General features: G+C 47.7%; 1 protein-coding gene across 1 annotated transcript in view; it reads left to right on the top strand.

Annotated features, from left to right (window-relative positions):
- The window catches only part of LOC147898810 (pyruvate kinase isozyme A, chloroplastic-like), a 33,742-nt gene extending 20,574 nt beyond the window's left edge, over positions 1 to 13,168 (top strand). Inside the window, exons 4-7 of the mRNA XM_087379252.1 lie at positions 11,565 to 11,686; positions 11,870 to 12,113; positions 12,198 to 12,432; positions 12,659 to 13,168. Of these exons, the coding sequence (XP_087235378.1) occupies positions 11,565 to 11,686; positions 11,870 to 12,113; positions 12,198 to 12,432; positions 12,659 to 12,984 (927 nt within the window). The 3' untranslated portion in view covers positions 12,985 to 13,168. The remainder of the gene's footprint in view (positions 1 to 11,564; positions 11,687 to 11,869; positions 12,114 to 12,197; positions 12,433 to 12,658) is intronic.
- The last annotated feature ends 6,444 nt before the right edge of the window (positions 13,169 to 19,612 follow it).

Genomic DNA, 19,612 nt, shown 5'->3' with positions numbered 1-19,612 from the left:
TGTGATTTTTAAAAAAAGGACTGTTGCATCAGTATCCATGATCTTGCCTTGGCATTCCTTCATTTACAACTTGTAAGATTCTTGTGGTATGATGAGTTTTGGATGAGGGTTGAGGCACTATGCATGGGCACACAGGAAGTAGGGTAAAGGGGATTTTGCTCCTAGGAAGCATGAACAACCGGTTGGCCACAGGTGCCACTACTAGTAGACTTGAGCTTTTTAAGGGAGGAAAAGCAAGCTCTAGATATTGTAGTTCCATCTATACTCTGCATGTGAATTTCTTCTAGAGAGTTCCTACTTGTTTAAGCTCACAAACGATTTTCTTGCTTGCCTTGCTGAAAATCACCCACCTCTTCTTGAAACCAATGTTCTCGCTTGCTGCTGAGAATTCAAATTTCAGCCATACTTTGTTTAGAAGCAGTTTAGAGATTTTGATGGGTGGATGTCTCAGAGCTCTCCTCCATAGATTGTCTATAGGCATCTGACTTGTCATCCAGAGCTTTTTTGTGTGTGAAAAGAGACAGCGGTGCGAGGAGCATGTGGATGCATAGTTACTCATGTGGCATACCATCTTTGGTTTGCATCAGTTTCAAGAGGATTGACGCCTTGCTCAGGTGCAACTTCACTTGAAAGAGAAAGGTGCAACCAGTTAGAAGCACTTTGAATGCTGTTCCTATGCCAATAGATATTTTCTTGTGGCCCTCCATGGCTTAATCAATGAAGGCTACTTAGCCTTGAGCCTTTGCTCGAGGCATAGCTCAAGGAGAACTCACAAATAGGCTACAATATGAAAGTGCAAGGCCACGCTATAGATCAGGCTGCTCGCCAACGTAGTTGAGGAGCATTTTGGCTCCTAAAACAATCATAGCTTTATAGCACTTAAATCCTAGCCACACAACCCTGGGAAACATAACACACATAAGACACACAGCTCACATACACAACATCCACCAAGCGCAGTGACATGCAACCGCACAAAACTAGCAAACAAGGAAAGTGGCAACACGTAGCGCAATACACCTAGACACTTACAGCACTCACAAGCATCATGCAGGTGTTCACATAACCAAGCTCATACTCACAACAGTGCATCTATTCGATGCATACTGAACTATTCCAAGCAAGCCATTCAGTGAACTCATAACAAAGCTCATATTACACAACAATGCACATATGCAATGCATACCAAAGCAAGCCACTCATTGAACTCACACACACGCAGTATCAAAACACGAGCAGCACGTGGCACCAGGCACAGAATTAGTGCAGCCCAGAAGAAAAAATGATTTGAAGCAAATGGTTGAATACGTGATGGTGGCGACAGTGAAAAACAAGAAAGGAAAAATGCCACGTGGCAGATACGGAAAGCCATAACATACTTCTCACACATTGAAATCCCAGTTTTGAACAAAATCTCTCATAAACTTGGCATCATTTCAAGGTCTAATTAACGTACCGATTTGAGCCACTATTTTGGGCATTTTTCATTCATAAGTTGGTTCAAATTACTTTCAATTCACTGCAGCCTTCACCTGCTCTTTCAGTACATCAAAGGAAAAGTATTACTTCAAGCATTAGTCTGCACCAACAATCAAAACTGAAATGTTGCACTATTTGACATCCAATCAATGCAACGATATTTTCAGCATCAAATAATCAACATATATGCAGAAAGTTCATATGCCATCAACATATGAGCATCTTATTAACAAATGTGCAAATTCAGCACATTATGCCAAAGAAGGTGACAAGTGCAAATGCAAAGTGTTACAGACCATTGTCCACAATAAAGGACGTGAACGAAAGTGAGTGCAGAACAAAGCAACAAAAGGGTCGTCAACTGACATCAACAAACATGACAAGCAATAGGAAACTGTGTGCATTGATCAAGTCAATAGATAATTATTCATGATTGATGAGAACTACACAAATCCGACCATTCATGAATCAAGGCTTAAGAGGGAGACGACCATCAAAGGGAGAACATCATGAAGTGTAGCACCAACGACAAAAGAGTGGTGAAAACTCTTAGAATAAGGTAGAACATACAAGAAAAGACAAATCAATGAGAAGACAAGCTGTAAGTCAACCAAGTACAACATCAGGTGGAGAAGTCAATGGTCTGAAAGATTGACAAAATCCAAACACAAGGAGAACTTCAAAGTCAGGCAACAATCTAGAAAGCAAAGCTCTACAAATTAGCAAGTACCAGAAAAGCATTGCAAAAAAAATCAAATGCTAACAAGAGTATTTTAGAAATCGAAATGGTAGAAAAGGAAGAGGAATGATAGCCAACAACAATTGGTGGACTTTATGAAAGGTGAACGTCAACAAAGTCCTGAAGAGTAGATTTAAGACTTCAACAAGAGAAGCAACCGCTATCTTCAAATCTATTGAACAGATAAGACTCAATCAACAAGCACCATGATGACCCAACAATTGTAGAGTCACCAAATGGGTAAAAGGTCCAAGACCATCAGCCTGGGTAAGACTCCTAACAGTTTGGGTAAGCCTCCAAGAATGAGCATCACTGGTAGATCGGATAAGACTCCATCAGTTGAGCATATGCTATTAGTAACAATTGTAAGGATTCTAGGAGAATGTATAGCCAAATGAGTAAGCCTCTTTAAGCCTCCAAGAGTGAGCATCACTACCATATCGGATAAGACTCCGTCAATGAGCACTACTATCAGTAACAAGTGACAGGATTTCAGTAGAATGTATGGTAAGATGAGTTAGCCTCTAAGAAAGAGAACCATTAACAGAGATTGGCAAACATGGACGGATGAAACTCATTGCAAACAATAGCAAATGCAGAAAATTCAGCACATACATTACCAAAAAATGATATGCTTAAAGATATGGCAGATTATGATCAAGTTCCACTAGGTTGGCCAATTCAACCAGCATAAGAAATAAATTGATGGAGAGAAGCAGCTCAGATACTCCAAGAGTATTCAGATGAGAAAAATGCAATGTCAATTCATAACGTAGTTGATGACAACAATGGACAATTGATAACCTGATGCAAAAAAGCAATCAAAGCTAAAGCATGAGACAATGTCCAGAAGTGACAACATGGAAAAAGAGGGTCCAATGCAATCTAGATATTGCAAACACAATATGTAAAGGACATCGCAATACTCAAAAAATGATATGTAATTGGAATGGCATTAAGTTACCTTGTTGGGATCTAGGAGTCAGCTCCCACCTATGAGCCCCCATATGAGGAGGGGTCAGCTCCCCACCTGTGAGTCCCCATATGAGGAGGACATGGGGGAGGATGGCTAGTAGCATGGGAATAGATAGAGCAGGACATGGGGGAGGATGACTATACTGCATGGGATGGGAATAGATAGTTGCCACATGGGCAGAAGTGAAGCATGCCGCAGGGGCTGAACCAAGAGAGAGAAGGCTGCCATTTGGGAAGCATGGAAGGCTGTCACATGGTCAGAACATGGATCTCTATAGAAGCTGCAGTAGACGAGAAGCCATGTAGGCAGCTTTATGTGCTGCTGCCACATGGGCTGCAGGCCAGTCAGCAGCTAAGGCTGGTTGGTCCAATTTGAGGGCCATAGGCCCTGTAACAAGAAGGTGCACAAATAGAGGGGGGCTAGGCCATATTTATAGGCTTGGCCCCAATGTAGCTCGAGCAGCAGTCGGGGAATAAAAAGAGCCTCTTGTCACGTGCTGTATGTGAGTTTGATAACATTCGGCATGTTAGGTTCTTCCAAGTGCTAAAACATCTAGATAGACATTAAATCTTTCTTACTGGTGGTCCAAAAGCAAAATCTATGAAGAGGATTAGGTTATGAAGTTCAAGCAATGCTAGCTAAAGCATGTTGCTTCCACTTCAGATTACCAGTGAAAAGTGGAAAGTATTTTTTTTGCCGAAAAAACAGTGCTAATTATATTACTTCGAGAACAAGATACAAAAGGTCAGCTTGTAGCTGACGGGCTGCGTTCACAAATCGGACACAGCCCTAAAAGGTAACAAAATAAATCATACTCTCACGGAGGGATAAGACGAGTGTGAATGAACAGCCATCGGGGTGGTGAGTAGTGCCACCGAAGGCCCTGCGAAGTCTGCTCGAAGAAGGGCCCTGTGTGTCCCAAGCCCGGAGGAAGCGTCTCCGCTTCTCCTGACCGGCCCGGGAATCTCCCTGAATCTGGTCCCACTGGCCTCTGAGGGTATGAATAATCTCGCTCCAAATCTCCGTCATGATCTGGGCAGTCGATAAGGAGGTGCCACTGAGGATCTGCGCGCAGCGCGAGGTCCAGATGTGCCACCCTGCAATGCTGCTAATAATCTCCCAGACTGGCTGCCTCTCTCGAACTCCTGTATCAGCCTCTGCTAGGTGCTGCGGGATACCCTCGAGCGGCCCCCACGTCCCCTGTGTGATAAGGAAAGTGGGGTCCTGTTGGCATGCCTCGAATAAGTGATGAAGACCAGGTGCGGTGCTGCACCAACAGAACGCGCCCCAAGTGATCAATCCTAGCTCTGGTGCTGCGCGAGTAAGAATCCCGAAAGTCCACCTCCACACTTCCTGGGCGCGAGTGCAGCTCCATAGGCAGTGTTTTGGTGACTCCTCATCCTCATGGCAAATCTGACAGCATCCATCCTGGCCTATCTGCCGCAACCAGCTCCCCACTGGAAGACCTTTGTGGGCAAGAAGCCACAGGAAGTATGAGATCTTCTGCGGCCGCCAGCTCTCCCACAAGGCCTTCCAGAATGCCTGCAAAAAGAACCTGGAAATACCCTGTGCATACCAGCTGGGCCGCTGGGTGGGGGGGCGGCTCTGCATCCTCCCAAGAACTCGCCTGTCCAGAGTCGTGCTGTAGGCGAAGAAGGAGGTCGGCCCCTGTCCTGTCACAATCTCTGGCCACCACCACTCTCCTGGGTCCCAATCAAGCTCTGACAAGGCCCGCCCCTCCCAGAGCCAGAGACGCCAAAGCTGCATCTGGTCCTGCTCGATGCTAGGATCGGTACGCCAGACCTTCCCCAAAAGGCCTACGACCCGAACCCTCTGCCATGGGAGTAGGGGGTCGATGAGCGCATCCTCTCTCCTGAGTCGTCCATCCCCAAAAACCGCGAAGAAGGAGATAGAGGAGTCATCCATACGTCCTGCTATCACCAGTGGGATGCCACGGGGGGTGAACTGTCCCAGCCAGCGGGCGTCACCAGGCATGAGGACCTGAGGCTCAGGTGGAACCAACAAAATCAGCTGGGATCGCGCCGTCGATCTCCGTGCGTCTCGCCTGGGCTCCACGTGCACCTCCAGCTGCGTCAGCAAGATCAGCCGTCTCCAGATGTCTGTACGTATCCCTCCAAACTCGAAGGGACCGGGCTGGCCCCCTCATCCAGCCATCCCACCTGATATGTGATCTCTCCCCCAACTGAAGGCCCTCGGCATCTCTGACCTGACCGTTCCAGATAAGCGGCTGGCGATCGATCTCCTCCTGACAGCAGCTAGGAGGGGACTGAATGAGACTGAGGCGGAGCCGCCTCCAAACCATGAGGAGGCTACGAACGAGTGGGGAACGGGGCTGAGTGAGCAGGGCGGAAGTGAAGATCCACCTGAGGGACGGTAGCCACTCTCCACCTCGGCGTGGGACACAAGAACCGACTCCCTGCTGAAGTAACATCTTCCACGTCTGCCCCCCCGGGGTCAAACCGCGGATGACAAGCTTGCCTAACAAGGCCTGACTCTGAAGCTCTGGATCGATGACCCCCAGGCCACCCTCAGCTTGCGGAAGAATGACTGTCTTCCAAGCAACCCTGGCTCTGGTATCTCTGAGACCATCCTCCCCGGACCAAAGGAAGTTCCGAACCAGCCTCCTGAGCTGTGCCACGCTGGATCTCGAGAAACACCAGCAGGAAGCCACATACCAAGCCGTGGCTAGGAGGACCTGGTTAACTACCAGGGCACGACCTGCAAGGGAAAGCTTAGCAGTGCTCCAGAAAGCCAGCTTCCGTCGGATGGAGTCTAGCACCGGGAGAAACTGTTGAGCTGGCGTGATGTCTAGGCGAACCTGAAAACCAAGGTATCTAGCTGTCTGTCCCCGTGGGATCCATCTGAAACCCAAAAACCTCCCCCACTGAGAACACGCCCCGGGGCCTGTGAGAAAACCAACTGATTTGTTCCAGTTGATTTTCGCACCAGCGGCCGAGCAGAAGACCTCCAGGGCCATCCGCACCCTCTCTAGCATCCTCTCATCGTCGTGGACATACAGGGCTGTATCATCTGCGTACTCCGAGTCCAAAAGCTCTGTGTCCTCCCGGAGTGGAAGGCGAACACCCCTGATCCCTGTAGACCTCGCCCGAAGGTAGTAAGTCATAGCCTCGGCGAAGAAGAGAAACAGGTAAGGAGCAAGGGGGCAGCCCTGACGCACTGATCTCTCCAAGCTAAAGCGCTCACCCATCCTGCCTCCAATGATGACCCTGCTAGAAGCTGCCCTGTACAAAGCTGAGATACCCTGAATCCAACCTGCTGGGAAACCTAGCCGCTCCAGAGTCCCCTCCAAAAAGGACCAGTCCACTCGATCGTAGGCCTTCTCAAAGTCGAGAAGTAGAATGGCAAGGTGTGATCCGCTGTGCTGAGCCCCACTCCGCCGCCTCTGAAAAGGTGAAGACATTATCCAGGATACTGCGATCCTGGACAAAGCCTGTCTGAGTGTCATGGATGAGGTCTGGGAGTAGAGGCCGAACTCTGGCGCTGATCATCTTGGCGAGGATTTTGTAGGCAGTGGTAAGGAGAGTGATCGGGCGCCACTGACGGATCTCCTGTCTATCTCCTCCCTTCGGGATGAGGCAAATCAGTCCCGAGGAAAGGCTCTCTGGCATCTGTGACTGCTGTTGAAAATCCTCTGTAGAGCTGCAAGGAGGGGCTGATGGATCTGGTCCCAGAAGGAGGTGAAGAATGCCCGGGATAGCCCATCCTCACCTGGGCATTTCTGTCCATCGATGGCCATCAAGGCCTCCAACATCTCATCCATGGTGAACGGTGCCAACAACGTCGCCTGCATGCTAGGCTGGACCAGGGATGGAGTGTGCCTCCACACCTCCTCACAGGCACGTCGAGTACGAGGGGGGCAAGCGGCTCCTGCTGGAAGAGGGTCCTGTAGAAGTCAGTGGCCAACCCCAAGACCTCCCCCGGATCCGTAACGATGTGACCATCCGCTGTCCTGAGACTCCGAAGCTGATCACCTGCAGCTCTCTTGCCATGCGTCCTGAAGAACTCCCTGCACATCCGGTCACCCTTCCGGGCCCAGAAGGAGAGAGAGGCGTGATAGGAAAACTCTGAGCGACGCTGGAGTGTCTCCTCCAGAAGGGCTCTGGCTCGAAGGGCCTGGATCCGAAGCTCCTCCGAGCCTGGGGAAGCCTGCTGGAGTCGCTGAATGGAGGCGAGGTCCCTCCGAAGAGCTCTCTCTCTGCCCCACCAATCCTGTCGAACCTGTAGGGCTGCGAGCTGGCAGATCTGGCTGGACTCCTGCAAAGCCTGCGCCACCGAGCCAACCAGATCCACGCACTCGCCCCAGTCTCTATCCCAAAGACTGCAAATACTGCTGCGCACATCCTCCCTCGAGAAAATGGAGTCAGGAATCCAGCATGAGCGGGGGGGAAGGGACTGAGCTGCCGAATCTAATGATAAGAACACAGGCGCATGGTCGGACAGTGTCGTCCCTGGAACTATACCCGCCTGACCGCCTCTGCCGATGGCCCAATCACTAACATAAAATCTATCCAGCCTCTCCAGGAGTCTGCCTCCTTCCTTGCGGAAGCCCCACGAAAAGTCCAAGCTCCCGTGCCAGCGTCGGAAGGACGGGTCTCGCCAACTGTCCCTTCCTCCTGTCGCAAAGATAAAAGAGTCCCAAGCTGACTGCTCTGCCTGAGACATACCTGTAAACTCCGGTCCTCTGCCCTGCTGGTCCTCCAAGGTCTCCAGATTGTTGAAGTCACCTCCAACAATCCAGGAATCCATGTCTGGGAGAATCCCTGTAAGTGTCCTCCAGAAGGTGGCTCTACAACGGAGATCTGTGGGAGCATAAATGTTGAGGACTCCAACTCTGGATCCCTCCAGTTCCAGGCCTACCCAAAGGGCACGGCCTGGTATCAGCATGCCATGACCGAAAACTCCCTGGGCTAGCTGCTCGCCCACGGAGGTACAAACACCACCACTCCTCCCCAGTGCGCCGATCGAGGGCTCCCAATAAGTGTGAGAACATCCAGGGAGAATCTTCCCGCATCTGCGGGAGTGAGCCGCAGAAAGCTTGTGCTCCTGGAGCAGAAGTACATCCAAACGACCTATCACTGCTGGCTGAAGTTCCTGTCTCAAAATGAGCTTCCTAGGACCACGGGTTCCAGAAGAGTGAAACCCGTTCACATTCCAGGAAACGAGGTGTAGGCTCATGGTGAGGGCTGGGAGGCTGCGAACAGCTGTCTGCTCGCGGTCGAAGTCGAAGAAGAAGCTGACATCTCGGAGTGGAGGCGTTGACGCTTATGGGAAGGTTTGGAGGGGGAGGCGGGGTCATCCTGCCCGTCCTTCAACACCTTCAGCAAAGGCGAGAGGCCTTTGGTACCATGAACGAAAGCTTTCTCGAGCCAGCTCGAGATCTCTAAAGTGGTCATGCCGTAGAAAGCGCGGAGTTTCTGAGGGGTCCAGGCTCTGACATCTTGGGGGAGGGGCCAAGACAGGGGGGGCCTGAGGATCACAATCAGTCTGAAGATTTTGGCGGCGCAACGCCACTGCAGGCGCACGTCACCCTCGGACCACTGAGTCTCGAGAAGCTGCCCACCGGACGGGCCTATCCAGGAGCAAACCTGAGCATGTGTCTGCCCCCTGAGAGCCTCCCAGACCGAGTCGTTTGTCCAGGTCTCGGTGCCGTCGCTAAGGAATGTGAAAGCAAAGCTAGGGCCATCCCTGGGGGCCAAGGCGGCTATCTTCCCATCCGCCCCTTTGCGGAGCAGGAAGATACTGATGTCGAGGCAAGCAGGGAAAGTCCCGAGGTCGGCCACATCCAAGTAGTCCCAGGGGCCAGATCTGTAAAAAGTCGCGGGGGAGCTCTCTCTCCTGAAGCTGAGGCCCGTCGGAGTCTGCTACTGAGGGGCTAGCGGACAGAGAAGCCTGCTCCGGTGAAGGTGTAGACTCAGGGTGTCATGCCAGCGGAGGGGGAGGGGGAGGAGGCTGGGGAATAGGCAACACAGACTCCTCAGGGGCGACTAGTGGAGGAGGAGGAGGAGGGGGAGCGGGGGCTGCCCTCGGCTGAGGAACCGCCGGTGCAACTAGCTCTGCGGGAGAGCTGAAAGAGGCGGGGGGGGGGAGGGATGGGGATGCATCTGGAACTGGGGCTGAGAAGGAGGGGAAGAAGACTGAGGAGGACGAGGAGGGGGCTGAAGCTGCAGGTCGGGAGAAATGGGGTGCAGATGGGGGATGGCCTGGGGCTGAATGGGAAGAGGCTGGGGAGAGGAGGAGAGGGGGACCTGAGTCTGTGGAGGGCGGGCTACCATCGAAGAAGATGCTCTCCCAGGTCCCTGGGGCGGCTGCCTGTCAGGTCTCTGAGGTGCAGCTGCAGGTTGGGTAACCTCAGCCTCTTTGCCTTTATCAGAAATCTTCTTGTTCTTTCCCCTTTTCCTTCTAACCTCAGTCCAGCCGCCAGCTAACTCTGGTCCGGGCTCCGGCTGCCTCTGCTCCTCCTGGCGTGGCTGCCCGGAGGGGGGGGCGGGGGGCGGAGAGGGGGGGGCGGGGGGGGGTCGAGAAGAGCTGGCGAAGCGTGGACAAACAGCCGCCAGGTGCCCGAAGCCGTGACACCTCAAACACTGCCCTGGCTGTCCGGTGACTACCATGCTCTGGGTGATGCTGCCGGCATCTGTCACGATCTCGATCACTGTCGGGAGAGTCGCAGGATCCGCCACAGCCACACGGACTCGGGGGGCTCCTGCCGTAGTCACCGCATCGGCGAAAGTATCGTGCATAACCCAGCCAAAGTGGGAGCCCAGGTCCTTGACAATCGGCCGTAGCTCAGCAGCAAGACCTAGAAAAACTAGCCTGGATGACGAGGTATACGGAACCGAGCATCAAAATCCGCTGCGCTAAATCCGCGGTACCACGGGACTATCATGACAATCTTTCCATCCACAGTCGTGGGGGAGCCAGCAATCAGGTTGCTCGCCGCTTTCGCATTGGAGAGTTTGAGCCAGAAGATGCCCCTTCCCATAAGGGCCACCTCCTCAATATGGCCGTCCTCTAGCATGAGGGTGGACTGGAGCCAGTCCCTGATGGCTGATCTGGAGGGGGAATGTCCAATGACTCTGCCATAAACAGAGGTAAGGGCAAAGTCATTGGCAACCTCCTGAACCCGAGATGATTGTTGCTCTGTCAGGATGACGCGGTAGGCATCTGGAGAGGGAGGGTCCGTCTGGGCCTCCGGTTCCGGGCAAGGGGCCGCCATACCGCCAAGACAAACTGCGAGGCTTCCGATGAGGAAAAGGCTGCCACCCAAAAAAGGGGGGGGGGGGGGGGGGGTAGATGCGGGAGGGTGGAGCCTGGGTGTGGCGGGAAGGATGGAGGGCGGGGGGCGGAGGAAGCGGGATGTGGGGGCAGGAAGCGGAGATGGCGCGGGGTGGAGGAGTGGGGGCGGGGATCGGGGGCGGTGGAGAGGAGGCGGGAACGGAAGCGGGGGCGGGGGAGAGGCGGAGTGGGGCGAGAGGCGGACGGGGGGCGGGGGGAAGGGTGAAAAAAAAAAAAAAGTGGAGCGAAGGGGCGGGGGGGCGGGGGGCGGAGAGCGGGAAGGGGAGACGGGGGTGAAATGGAGGGGGGACGGTGAGGCGAAAGGGGGCGAGGGCGGGGGGCGAGGGGTGGGTGGGCGGAGCGGGAGGCGGGGGGGGTGTGAGTGGAGCGGAAGCGGGGAGGGGTGGAGCGGAGGGGCAAGGGGGAGAGACGGAGCGGGGGGGGGGGGTGAGCGTGGCGAGGGGGGGCGGAGCGAGGCGGGGAGGGTGAGGCGGGGTGAGGGGGTGAGGGGGGGTGAGGCGGGGTTGCGAGGAGGGTGAGCGGAGGTGCGAGGGGGGGTGAGGCGGAGGTGAGCGGGGATGGCGAGGGAGGGCGCAGCGGCAGCGGGTGAGGGGGAGGTGAAGCCGAGGGGAGGAGGAGGAGGGCTAGGGGAGGTAGAGGTACGGAGGGGGAGGGGGAAGCTCGCAGGAGCTTACCGAGTCATCACCCTTTAAATTTCACCTTGTGAAGTTTCCATGTTGTAAAAGTGGAAAGTATTTGAGTGGATTTGTAGCAGGTTTCCATAGAATATGATATAGCAGCAAAGGAACATCCAAAATATACTCAGTTTATATCACCATGAAAGTGGCTGAACATCCAGCAGGGTGCTGAGTACATAGCCTAGGTAACTCATTCACCTAGGCATGGCGGTTGTTATCCAAGGATCTACTTGCAGTTTTTCATGTCTCAGGCATTTTGGGCACATCCCCTGATTTTTATATAGAAAAAGTGATTATGGTTTCTTATTTCTTGAGTTGGTAATTTGTTTTAAGGGCTCCGTTGTTTCCATTGGTGCAGGATTGGATTGATATAGATTTTGGAATCCATGAGGGTGTTGATTTCATAGCTATTTCATTTGTCAAAACAGCAGATGTTATCAAGCATATCAAAAGCTATATTGCAGCAAGATCACCTCAAAGGTAAGCCTATCTCTTTAATTTTCATACTTTTGTTGTTTGTAGGATATTTCCAGATAAAATAAGATTATTGATGCAGACATGCATCAAGATGCTGCTCTAGCATCTATGCAACATGCACAATTAGTTGTCCAGTGCAAAATTAGCTGTCCAGTATAGTGATCACCATAAACATCCCCCGTGCAGGTGCATTGGTGTAGTTGCTAAAATTGAGAGCTGTGAATCACTAAGTACATTGAAGGATATAATTCTTCTATCTGATGGAGCAATGGTTGCAAGAGGAGACCTTGGGGCCCAGATCCCGCTTGAACAAGTTCCTTCTGTTCAGCAAGAAGTTGTCCATCTTTGCAGGCAATTGAACAAGCCTGTAATTGTTGCCTCTCAGCTTTTGGAGTCGATGATAGAGTATCCTACACCTACTCGAGCTGAGGTACTACCAATTTTTCTTGCAAGAGCAAATATATTTTTCGGTTTCAAATTCCCACCTAATTATAACTATTTATGTACTTTGCAGGTAGCAGATGTTTCAGAGATGGTGCGCCAGAGGGTAGATGCATTAATGCTCTCTGGAGAGTCTGCCATGGGCCAATTCCCAGAGAAATCCCTCAGTGTGCTTCGAACTGTAAGTCTGCGTATGGAGGAGTGGTGTAGAGAGCAGAAACTCCATGAGTCTATATGCTTGCAACAACTTGCAACTGCCCTGCCAGACCAAATATCCGAACAGATTTGTAATGCAGCAGCTCTGATGGGTGAGCATATTACTTGCGATTTGATGCATAAGCTGACTAAGGTTTCATGTAAAATGTATTTCAGTGGAATAGCCACAGGTTGTCATAGATATATGAGCCTTAGTAATATGGTCGTGGTGTACTTTTCCTTGCTCAAAAAATTGTGCATAAATATGTCCGTCTCTATTGTAACATATTGTTGGCCTTTCCAATTGAATGATAATCCTCACTTTTCTGATCATTGCAGCAAACAAGCTTGAGGCAGATGCTATCTTCGTTTACACGAAACGAGGCCATATGGCTTCACTTTTATCTCGAAATCGACCAGACTGTCCCATCTTCGCCTTCACTGACTCTAAAGATGTTAGGATAAGTATGACTCTCCTCTGGGGCCTCATTCCCTTCAGTTTACACTTCTCAGAGGACATGGAAGATAACTTGCAGCGTACCTTTTCTTTATTGAAGGACCAGGGTGTGGTGAAAACAGGTGATTTGATTATTGCTGTTTCTGACATTGCATCTTCAAGCCAATCAAATATGCTTGAATCAATACAAGTCAGAAGCATTGCATGAAATGAACATGCTATAGTTACTAGAAGCAAAAATGAAACAGTAAACGTTCTTCCAGCAATGGGTGCTGGCTTGCCAAATTTAGCTAAATTCTGAGGCCAATTAGAGTGCAGAACTATTCGATTTTTTTGGTTTCAGATGAGATTATGTGTACATCCAATACTTTTCAATTTAAAAATGTTTAAAGCATCCATAATAGGGTAATATCTATTAGTAAATGTTACTGAAGGTTATAATTTTGCGAGAGGCAAGTTAAGAGATAGAGACTCTTTACACTTCAAGATCAGGAATCAGGGGGAAGTAATTGTATATTATTGAGTCAGAAAGCAGCCAGACAGATGGAAGTCAGGTATGACATGAGCTCAAAATGTCAAGTCAATTCGCATTTCCAGATTTTATTGGTGTATATTACACATATCTGGGTGACAGATGCGTGCCCGAGAGAGAGAGAGAGAGATGCAATGACTTCTATCACTCTCCATTACTCGATTAAATGTTCAAATATAAATGATCTTCTACTCCCTTCGCTCCATGCGCATATGAAGTAATTGCTATTTGACATACTCCGTTGGTCACTCTATGAAAATCTTGTCGAGATCTCCTTTCACATTGTTGATTTTATGTCCATATAGATTACCACTCTCTTATAATACTGTGTAGCTAATGACCTTTTCAATCATGGTCATTGGATGTCTATATGTTGGCAAGTCATTTGCTAGCCTTCTGTTTGTCAAGAAACCATTTGAGCTATACTTGATCGTCAAAACACTTGGTTACAATCACAATGTTGACCGAATCGACTCCCAAGAGTAGTTCCTAGATATTAAAGTTTACCTATCTCCATGGTATTGGTTGAGGAGGGTTGCAATTTTTGGACATATTCACCCTTGGCATCACTTCAACTATAGCTTGGACAAGAATATATTGTTTTTTAGGACAAAATTTCATCAGAGAGTAGTGCAGATACTTGCAAAAGAAGATTAACTAGGCAAATATGCTGACCAAGGATGGGTGCAATGTTGTATTGATTTGCATTTAGGACATCTACTATGCTACTAACATGTGGGTTGCATTTGTCTTTTGGATGTGCATTCGTCTGGAGTGTTTGTACACTGGGTCTCTATGAAGGCAATATGCCTATTTCTAGATTGCCAAAGGAAGCATTCACAATTCCTCATGAAACGTGCTTGTTCATAGGGTGAAGGAAAGTGATGAATGTATGCAAATTGAAACGCAATTGTAGAATGCATTAATTGCTCAGAGATTACATAGTCTTGAAGAAACCAATGTTTTATTCATCACATCAACTCTTTAAAACGAAATTACAAATCACATAAGTCGAACTCCACATACATGAACCTTTCATAGGACCTCTTCATTGGCTGAATAGTGAATGCCTATCAATATATCTTTTTGGTGCGATAACCTATTATAATGGTACGCCTAGCAAAATTTCTCATATACTATATAGATAAATAATAACCATATTCCCACAACAAAGGAGATTCATGATAATGTTGTAGTCCTCCCAACACTATAAAAGGGAAAAAAGATCACAAGGAAAGATAACACAATTATTTCACCTATAAGTGGATCAATGCACTATGAATGCATAAATGAACTCCTAAAGAAACATTCATTCAAAAGAATAGCGAATTTAATGTGCAAGATCAAAGTGTATGATTAAAATGACATTGGGAAGAGATCAAGATTTGCAATCAATATCATATACTATCCAAAACAATGAAAAGAATGAAAGATGTAAGAATGGGGATAACGCTGATATTGTGAGGACATACACACACTTTGCTGACTAGGGATACATCAATATACGGCCCATGCTCTATATCAATCCTTGCCCTATATTATATATGTACATATTTGTGTATCTACGAACATACGTGTGTGTGTGTGTGTGTGATGTCATGGCTGAGGCCTGACAGCTTATACCTTTACTATGTTTCTTGGTTCGGCTGTACATATCTTCTATGTCTGCTTCAATTACTTGCATTACATACAATGTTCAAGGTCTTTGCAATGTCAATAAGTGGAGACTTTTTTGGCACTATGTACATAGAATGCACCCCGATGTAATTTCCTTATAGGAACACAACTTCTTGGCTGGCCAGCAAGGCCACTTTGCTGGTTATGACATCCTTTATGCTGGTACAATGCACTTTTCGGGCAAATGAACTCCTAAAGAAACATTCATTCAAAAGAATAGCGAATTTAATGTGCAAGATCAAAGTGTATGATTAAAATGAGATTGGGAAGAGATCAAGATTTGCAATCAATATCATATACTATCCAAAACAATGAAAAGAATGAAAGATGTAAGAATGGGGATAACGCTGATATTGTGAGGACATACACACACTTTGCTGACTGGGGATACATCAATATACGGCCCATGCTCTATATCAATCCTTGCCCTATATTATATATGTACATATCTGCGTATCTACGAACATACGTGTGTGTGTGTGTGTGTGATGTCATGGCTAAGGCCTGACAGCTTATACCTTTACTATGTTTCTTGGTTCGGCTGTACATATCTTCTATGTCTGCTTCAATTACTTGCATTACATACAATGTTCAAGGTCTTTGCAATGTCAATAAGTGGAGACTTTTTTGGCACTATGTACATAGAATGCACCCCAATGTAATTTCCTTACAGGAACACAACCAACACTTCTTGGCTGGCCAGCAAGGCCACTTTGCTGGTTATGACATCTTTTATGCTGGTACAATGCACTTTTCGGAGATATGCATGCTGGTAAAACATGATATGCAGCCCACGGTTGCTCACAATGACCCCCAGCGATGGATGGTGATTAGATGCATCTGTCATGCTGATCTTTATGAAATAGCATCGGTTTATGCCTCTCAAACTTCTGCGACAAGAGCTCAAATGTGGGCCTCCCTCAAACAATATCCATGGCTGTCTAATGCCTTTTTGTGTGGAGACTTTAATAACTCGCTTGCCATCCAAGACAACACCACTCATCGTTCTCACATGATCCTCACTGAGCTTTGACATTGGGAGGATATGCTTTCTTTCTTGCATGCTGAAGATTTATGGCTCTCAACAAGGGATAGAGATATGGGTTATACATACCGTCACAATGCCTTTACTCATTACTGGGCTCGACTTGACAGATGGTATTTGTTGCATGCTCAGCAGTATGCTAGTTTCACATGTGCATTATGGGTTGACCATTCCCTCTTGCTATCTGATCACTTTTCAGTATGCTTGACATTATCTATAGCACGTTTGACAGATGATATGCCTTTTTTTGGTCGTCGCCTACTCCATGTTAATAGTGCTTATTTGCTTCATCAACAATTTCAGAACATGGTGAGAGTGGCTGTCCGCCCCCTCCTCTTACATATTCAGGAGGACATGGATTTCGCTTGGATCAGTCTTGCCCATCGCTTGCAGGCTTTTATTCAAGATTATGGATGGAGTCACATGGAAAACCTTAGGCTTAAGCTGAAATGGGCTCAATCTCACAAGCAACAAATGGATGTAATCAGCTCGTATAGGCAGCTCACCTCCTCTGAACAGGATTCTTGCGCTTATGCGGTTCATATCATCCATCAAAATGATCTTCGCAAATTAAAGAAGTGGCAAATCCGAGCTCGCATGAAACCCCTTTTGGATAAGGGCTGCTCCTCCAAGGCCTTCTTTAAAAGCCTGCATGTGGATAGGCGAAAGGAGGATATTTGCAGGATCAGGTAGGATGATGGCACCTGGACCACCTCCAAATCAGAAATGCTCTAGTCATTTCCAGCATCTCTTTTCTCCTCAGCCTGATTATTCGATGCAAGTGAATGCAGCTAGGTCTCAATTTCTTACGCATGTTCAGCCTATATTGTCTCGAGAACAGGCTCATGCATTGGAGCAGCCATTTATGCTTAATGAACTGGATGATGCTTTGAGTCATTTACGTAAAGGCAGCTCTCCTGGATGGGATGGATTGACTGTTGAATTTTTCCATGCATTTGGGGGTGATCTCAAGAACACTCTTCTTCTTATGATCAATCATGCTTGGGCAGAACAATCTCTTCCTCCTTCTTGGAAAGATGGCCTTGTCAAATTGATCCCCAAAAAAAGGTTGTGTGAGACAATGGCTGATTGGCGGCCCATATCTCTTATGCCAGTCATTTACAAACTCATTTGCTAAGATGATTGTCCTCAGGGTTCGATTTATCTTGCAAGCACTTCATCCCAGGCAGTATGGGTTTGTTCCCAGAAGGCAGATTACTGACAATATCTTCAATGTTTTGCTTGCAATTGAGTATGCCAAATATTCTAAACAAGATGTTCTCATTCTGCAAGTGGACATTGCAAAAGCATTTGATACTGTCCATTGGGATTTTATTTCTCAGACTATGCATAAATTGGGATTTGGCCCTCAGCTGGTCCATATTATTTACTGGTTCTATTCTCATGCCACTGCGCAGTGTCTGCTTGATAGTGGGTTGTCAAGGACATGAACTATGACCCGTTCAGTGAGACAGGGTTGCCCTCTTAGTTCGCTACTGTATGCCATTGCTACTCATCCGTTATTGTTGCATATGGACCATCTTGCAGATACAGGGCAGCTTCATGGCTTGCAAATTCCAGGGGCACAGCCGTTTCTTGCACAGGCATATGCTGATGATTCATATTTCATGCCCAGGAATTCTCAAAGTGGCCTCTCTCATTTGATGCATACTCTGAATGATTTTGGCATAGCTGCTGGACTGCATATCAACTTTCAGAAATAGAATCTTCTAGCATTGAAAGAAGCTGATTGGCATGCACTTCTCTGGCCAGGCCACATTATTTCTTCCCGTACTATTGTGAGGCATTTAGGGTATCCCATTGGCTGGAATATTACCCCTCAACGACATCTCAAATGGGTGCTTCAAAAGATTAACAAGAAGCTGGAATACTGGCACTTGTCAACTTGGCCTCTACATGTTCGACTTCGGATAGTACAGTCTATCATTATGGCATATGTGCAATTTTATTTGCCTCATTTTCACTGGTCTTTTAAGCATTTGGCTTCCTATATGTCCCAAGCTATGGAGATATTTTGGAAAAGCAAATCTCACAAAAAGGCTTTGCGACTACTTCCCATGCAGTCTGTTTGTTCTCCTAAGACTCATGGGGGACTGAATATTCTCAATCTTCAGTTTCGTATGTTGGCAAGAAAGAGCACTATGATTGCTGATTTTTTTCAGCAAAAACAGCCATGGTCTGTTATGTTAGCAGCTATGTGTGGAAACATGAAGTCCCATGCATATGGGCATTGGATTACAAATCACTGGGAAGTAGTCATGACCACATTTCAGGGGAAAATTCCTGGCTGTCCTGTTTCTACTGCTTTTATTCATGATTGGAAGAGAATTCTCTCTTATGCTAAATGGTCAAGTGCTTCCTCCCATCATGGTAATTCTCTTCGCTTGGAAAGCATCCATTGGAGCAAGGTGTTTGAATCGCCTCTTGCTTTATAGGCACCTATCAAAGCATATAATCTTATGAAATTGGGCATAAGATTTGTTGGGGATGTGGTGGATCAACATGGTTATGTGCTTTCATTTCCACAAGCTTGCAGGACATTCCCCTTGGGTCTGCATCATAGGTGCATTTGGAGAATACTTACAACTATGTTGTAGCCATTTGTTCCTCCACTGTTTGTATAGGACAGATTACTGGACTGGAATCTGACTTCCTTATCTCCTGCTACCTGTTCACTTTCAATGCATAATTTGGCATCCTCGATGGTCTACAGATTTCTTCTTCCACCGCCATGGATTGATAAGCATGCCAACACTCTTTGGAATTTGGATAGGCCTTTATCTTGGTGACAATCACAACTCAAGAAAATTTGGAAAGCTAAATTGCCATCGAAACAGAGGCTTTTCTTTTGGAGATGTATAGTGGGAGCTTTTTCCATTGGGGTGAAATTGGAAGCACGTCGTATTGCTTCCTCTTCCTGCTCCCGTTGTTCTCATCACCGTGAGACGGTCCCCATTTGTTATGGTCTTGCCCGCACTTTCGGATATTGATCACTCATGTCTCTCATTTGCTGCGGCTTCGGTTTCCCTCTATCAGATTCGGGAAACTCTTCTGGATGTTTGGATGCTTCTCATCTCAGATGTCTCCATTCCTCCTTTTCTTTCACTGGGCTCGTTTTTGGGTACTATGGACTATTTGGACACAGAGATTGCATTTTAGGATGGGACAACAGTTTCCTCAGGCATATGCTTTCTTCAGAATGTCCCTCAAGCAATCTTTATATGATAGTTATGCTGCGAGGGACTTGGATGCTACTAGCCTTGAAATGTTTTCTGACTGTTTTTGAGTTCTTCCATTAGGCTCTCTTTTGGAGTCTAATGTCATGTACATTGATTTCATGTTAATTTTCTAGTTACTGGTTTCACAAAAAAAAAGTGTGTGTGTGTATTTGTGAAGATATACATATAACTAAATGTACATATACATCTTCTTGCAATTGTTCAAGATTTCTTTCATACAATCGATCTCTTCTATGTTCATAGGTTCTCCTCTTCGTGTTGCCCTCATACATATGTGCTTCTTCTTGCTAGATCATAACTCTCCTTCTAGAATTTTGCAATT

This window comes from Dipteris shenzhenensis, chromosome 9 (assembly GCF_047967505.1).
Source record: "Dipteris shenzhenensis isolate YYH24624 ecotype China chromosome 9, Dip_SZ_1.0, whole genome shotgun sequence".
Taxonomy (NCBI): Eukaryota; Viridiplantae; Streptophyta; class Polypodiopsida; order Gleicheniales; family Dipteridaceae; genus Dipteris; species Dipteris shenzhenensis.
Note: the sequence above shows the minus strand (reverse complement) of the source record. Positions and strands in the feature narration are given on the sequence as shown.